The 5,531-nt window shown below is 33.4% G+C and overlaps 1 protein-coding gene across 1 annotated transcript; it reads left to right on the top strand.

The window, feature by feature from the left end:
* Nucleotides 1-602: 602 nt before the first annotated feature.
* Nucleotides 603-3,214, top strand: LOC123681474. The gene is made up of 3 exons (XM_045619775.1): nucleotides 603-823; nucleotides 889-1,111; nucleotides 2,879-3,214. Exons 1-3 carry the CDS (start codon nucleotides 717-719, stop codon nucleotides 2,996-2,998), a joined length of 450 nt encoding a protein of 149 aa, XP_045475731.1. The 5' UTR covers nucleotides 603-716; the 3' UTR covers nucleotides 2,999-3,214.
* The last annotated feature ends 2,317 nt before the right edge of the window (nucleotides 3,215-5,531 follow it).

Here is a 5,531-nt window from a genome sequence, read left to right on the forward strand (position 1 = left end):
AACGTTTAGTTTAATATCTGGTTGAAATGAAGAAAGCTTTTAGCTCTAAATGAGTGTGAAGATCAAAGTTGTTCATTTAAATTCCCAAGTTTGTAAGTCTTAATCCTTATTTTATATAAAAAAAATTGAGTTTCACTATTTCAAGATTCAATTCGTAAAAGTGTAGCTGTATAAATAAAATAGAACACATGTGTCGAATCCGTGTCGACTTAAAAAAAATTCACAATGCTTTGCTACAGATAACTATCAAACGTTTTTGTGTTTTTGTCAAGGAGCTAGGAAGGTGTTATTTTCAGGCAGTTTTCTTCAAGAATTTGGGGATATTTCGACTTTCTCCGGTTCATTTATGGTCAATATCCTTCCAAAACTTCTGGAATATAGTTCTAGAAGAGCGAAATCGTCTAACAACTTGAGTTTTGTAGGTATTATATTCCTTCTACGATCATTCATTTCCATAAAAACTTTTACATTTACGACGACACTGTATGATTGTTTGACCTCTTGTCTTGTTCCAAATTTAATCGAATGTTTATAAAATATATCTTCATTAGTTATCGGAGTTTGAAATAATTATGCGATAAGTCATAAAACAAATATTTCTTGTCAAAGTATCAATTAAGTAATGTTGAAATTCGACTTATTAGAGTCGAGTTGAAATACATTCATTGAATGGTAACATTTCTTCCATGAAGGAATAATTTTTGTTGAGTTCTTTCATGATGGCAGATTGCATCGGTATGACTGCAAAAGAAGTGCAATTGTTGAGGAAATCTCATGAGGAACTTTCCCAAGATCCAGCTGCTATGAGAAAAGTTTTTCTCGAGTGAGTAATACGTAGCATTTTCATGAATATAATTTTTTGCTACTTGCAATATATGTATTTTTCAGATACTTCAGGCAATACCCTCATAACCAGAAATTTTTCTCATTCAGAAATGTTTTCTTGGAAGAATTACCGGAAAATACGGATTTTAAGATACAATGCGCACTTGTCACAGCATACATGAGTGCATGTATTGAGAACCTCGAGGATTACGATGTTGTTGAAGGAATTTTGACTAATCTTGGAAAGAACCACAAAAAGTATAAAATACCAACCGAAGCATTCTGGGTACGGAATATTTCCACATAATGAAAACTTTTTCAGAAGCCATGATATGATTTAAAAAAAAAATGATTAATTGAAAATAACATAATTTGAATGACCACCACTACTTCTTAATGCATGCATTCTGCCAACTTTGCATCACTTCTTATATGAATTTGGCAGTTATATTGATTTTTGATTGCTCAGTTGTTGTATCACCAGCATGAATTTGATAATTTCATCACCAAGTTTTATTTTTAATGAATCGATTATTTGAGTGGCATGTGGTAGGGTATACCGCTTTATTGAAACCATATAACCTTCAGATTATTGTTAACAACAGCAGGGAAAAATATTCAATATGTTCAATATGTTGAATATTTTTAGTGCTGTTGTTAACAATAATCTGAAGGTTATGTGGTTTCCATTTTTCTCTGAAGAAAATGTAACAGCCAAAAAATGGGCTATGACACTTAAATTTCTCTCAGTGATTTAGATGATACAATGTGAAAGTTTATAAACCTTGTTGAAGCATGTATCTTTCCATTATTAAATGGCAGAACCTACTGAACACAAATGACAGGAGAAATGTCAATAATATAATTGCCATTATAACCATTTTAAATTTGGAAAACATTTAACAACAATTATATATTCTATGTATTCAGGGTGTCACATCATAAATTGTATAAACATATACGTAAATGACATCAAGTGAATAATCTTTGCCTCATGAAGTAACCTCGTTTTAGAAGCATAAGCCAGATTCAGGGTGTATTTCTGAGCAATATTCTATTTATTGTGATCAGAGTTATGTATAACCTTCGAAGTTATGATTTGTGGTCATATCGGAGTCTTTTCAGTGCTCAATTCAGAAAAAAGGAAGGAAAGTCATTCAGAAAATGAGATTCAATTTGGAAACCGAAAATAAATTACGACTTTCCGTTTCAACGTTTCCAAGTATGTCTTGATCACTTTCGCAACATAAAATCACATGATCATGTTTCTCGATGAATTGCGGTCGTTTGTCTTTCAATGCTAGGCTCAAACGCATTAATTGCATTCGATAACGATCGCCTGCGATTGTTTAAGTCAGTTTTAACAACTCATAATACATTACGCTTGGTCCCACCAAATACTGAGCATGACCTTGGAACCGTGAATATTTGGTTTGGCTGTCGACGCGGGAGCATGGCCGGGATATCCCCATCATTTTATGCGATTGAAATTATCGTTATGATCCCATTTTTCGTCTTCAGTTTTCACTAATAGCTGCCTCACCACAGGTATTTGAAAGCATTCAATGAGCCCTGCCTCAGATTTATTCATATTCAAGCAGAAAATCAAAACCTTCCGCAAATGACGAGAATTTGGCCTATAATCTGACATGTTCAGTTGAGATTAACTTTATGATTCAAACACAAATCGACTTATATTTCGATGCCATTATGTTTACAAATACCTAAGCTTATTGTATGACATCTACGATCTATTTATTTCGACTACCACTTACCGCTACAGCCTCTCATTGCAAAACGGCAGGAGCAAAGTTGTACACCTAATATGTTTGTCCAGTTTATGATGAAACACCCTGTATATCAGAGGGGCGATATGAGAAGGTGCGTGCTAATAGCTTGCTCGATAACACCTGGTCTACAATTCTAACCAAACAAAGTGATAAATGTCATGATGTTCATGTTAGCCACACAATCATCATACCATTGGAGTGGATATTAATATTATGCGAATACTTTGAAACAAGTGCACTATACATTTTAAATATTGTTACAGCAATCCCGCAACGTTATCGTGCAAGGCCTTTCAGAGCTAGTAGATGAAGAAACACATTTAGCGCACTCCAAATATTGGGATTTCGTTGTACACACTGTACTAAAAGGTCTGGAAAGGTGATCAACCATTCAGTTTGTACTTCTGAGAGAATGGAATTACGGAGTGAAGAGCTGTGCTCCATTATATCATGGTTTTATATGAGAATAATGGCATTGTAAAATGAAAATAATGAAACTTCATGTATACATTATGCTTCCTTCATCTTCATTCATCTCGAAAACAAATCTTTTTCAGGTGAAAACCCAATTCACAAATAAATAGTTTATGTGAAATATGTTTTTATCTTTCATTCTATACTTCATCAAACCTAATCCGATTCACTTTTTAATAAAAATTGAATTATTCTTTTTCATATTTCCACCAGAACTTCTTACTTATAACGCATCACTTAATTAGCATGATGCATAGAAGGTCAGTGACATACCACTTCTTTTTCTCGAGCTTTTCGTTAAAATTTCGGAACAAGATGTTGATTGAGTGACTCAACATTTGGTGTTGTTTAAAAAATGGATGAGAACGAGTTTCGTGTATCGCTAAAATATTTTTTTTCGATGGGAAAAATACCATGCAAGTGAAGCATTGGCTTGAATAGTGCTATTTAGAAACAGATCAATCCACAACATTGGTTGAAAGGATCTCCAAGTGATAAAATTTCCGAAAGCAAAGACAAAAAACGTTTGAAAAAAACAGAGGAGCTTTGAAGTACAAGGTCTTGATGATGATTATGTTGACGAATGAAGTCGAATTTTCAAGAAGAAATATGATTGAACTCGTTAGGTCCAGGACTTACTGACTGAAGTGTTCTTTTATCTTATATATTCTCATTTTTTCTATCTAAATATTGAATTCTTCAAAACTTTAGTTGGGAATATGATTTTTTCGAGTATTCCATTGAAAATTTTCATTTTTTGTGAATTTTCTTTGCTATAATTATACAGGGTTAACACTATTTAGAGGGGCACTACAGAGATATCGAAAACCGTTGGAAATACAGAGTGGCTTGAATAACAAAAAAGTTTCGTTATTTAGGGATAAGTGTGTTGATGTTAATATCCCCAATGGTTCCCGAGATATCTCTTTGAAACTAGAAATAGATATTTTTTTTTTCTGAATAAATCATTTGTTTCTGGAGATAACTTCACGAATATCATTTTGTGGCCACTATACAATATAGAGATTCTAATACTGTCGTCAGATATTTTCTGTTTTCTATTGTTTCAGACACGCGATAGTATTTTTTTTTATATTGGTTCACCTTATGAGGTGACCAAGATGAAATTATTTATTCAACAATGTATCACACTCTACAGAAATATCGAGTCTAGCTACGCAAATTCGAACTCCCTTTCAAATTTTTTTCAATAGTAGTCTGGTGCCAGAATTGTCAAATAACTTGTTATTTAGTTCAGTTGTTATGTGAAATCATCACTAAATTTTGTTAAAACCTGAATCCTGATTGATAAGTAACGTCCTATCAATACCATAATCATGCTGATGTCAACACTCTACATAGCGTACAACTATCTGTAGAAAGTGTTCTACATAATTTGAAAAACTCAAGTGATGGTTCCACGTAACAACTGTCAACAAATTTATTTGACAATTTTGGTACCAACCTACTGCGTAAATAATTTATCATGTTGATAAAACGATGTATTTTCATAATCATACATTTGAAGAGTTCTGTCAGTGCATTTCCATAAATATAACCATTGTGCCAAAACCTCCACTACCTGATATCTTCTTGATATTATTATTATATTATTGATCGATGGAGATTCTAATCAATATATGATTCCTTTAAATCATAGATGTTAAATTGGTCTACTCGATATAGTCAATCTAATATAATAAATATCAAATTATGACATTTTGCCAAACCCATTTTTTTTTATCTGGGAATACAATTTTAAGTGACAGTATTGAAATGAATCAAAAGAGAAATAAATGATCCAAAACTGTGGAATTGAGCAAACTGCTAATAAATTGAATAACTAAACTGACTTGAAGACGTACGTCTTAGAATTTTGTATCTTTCGATTGGTTTTAATATTTTGTCAGTTGAAATTCTATTCCTAGACAAAAATGTATATATACTAAACAGATAAAGGGTGTTTTTTTTAGAGCTATAAGACTTGTCTTCCAAATGGTCAAGGGTGTGTGGCTTATCCGCATAGACCAATGACTCTACATAGCCCCACAGAAAGTAGTCTATCGGTGTTAAATCACAAGATCTTGGAGGCCAATTCACAGGTCCAAAACGTGAAATGAGGCGGACACCAAACGTGTCTTTCAATAAATCGATTGTGACACGAGATTTGTGACATGTTGCGCCGTCTTGTTGGAACCACAGCTCCTGGACATTATGGTTGTTCAATTCAGGAATGAAAAAGTTAGTAATCATAGCTCTATACCGATCACCATTGACTGTAACGTTCTGGCCATCATCGTTTTTGGAGAAGTACGGACCAATAATTCCACCAGCCCATAAAGCGCACCAAACAGTCAGTTTTTCTGAATGTAACGGTGTTTCGACATACACTTGAGGATTAGCTTCACTCGAAATGCGGCAGTTTTGTTCGTTGACGTAGCC

The sequence above is a fragment of the Harmonia axyridis genome, chromosome 1, assembly GCF_914767665.1.
Source record: "Harmonia axyridis chromosome 1, icHarAxyr1.1, whole genome shotgun sequence".
NCBI lineage: Eukaryota > Metazoa > Arthropoda > Insecta > Coleoptera > Coccinellidae > Harmonia > Harmonia axyridis.

Bases quoted from the DNA above. Each gene is read 5' to 3' on its own strand.
- LOC123681474 (XM_045619775.1), top strand. From the start codon at position 717: ATGATGGCAGATTGCATCGGTATGACTGCAAAAGAAGTGCAATTGTTG. The intron at 824-888 runs GTGAGTAATACG...TGTATTTTTCAG, and splicing joins ATGAGAAAAGTTTTTCTCGA to ATACTTCAGGCAATACCCTC. The intron at 1,112-2,878 runs GTACGGAATATT...ATATTGTTACAG, and splicing joins TACCAACCGAAGCATTCTGG to CAATCCCGCAACGTTATCGT.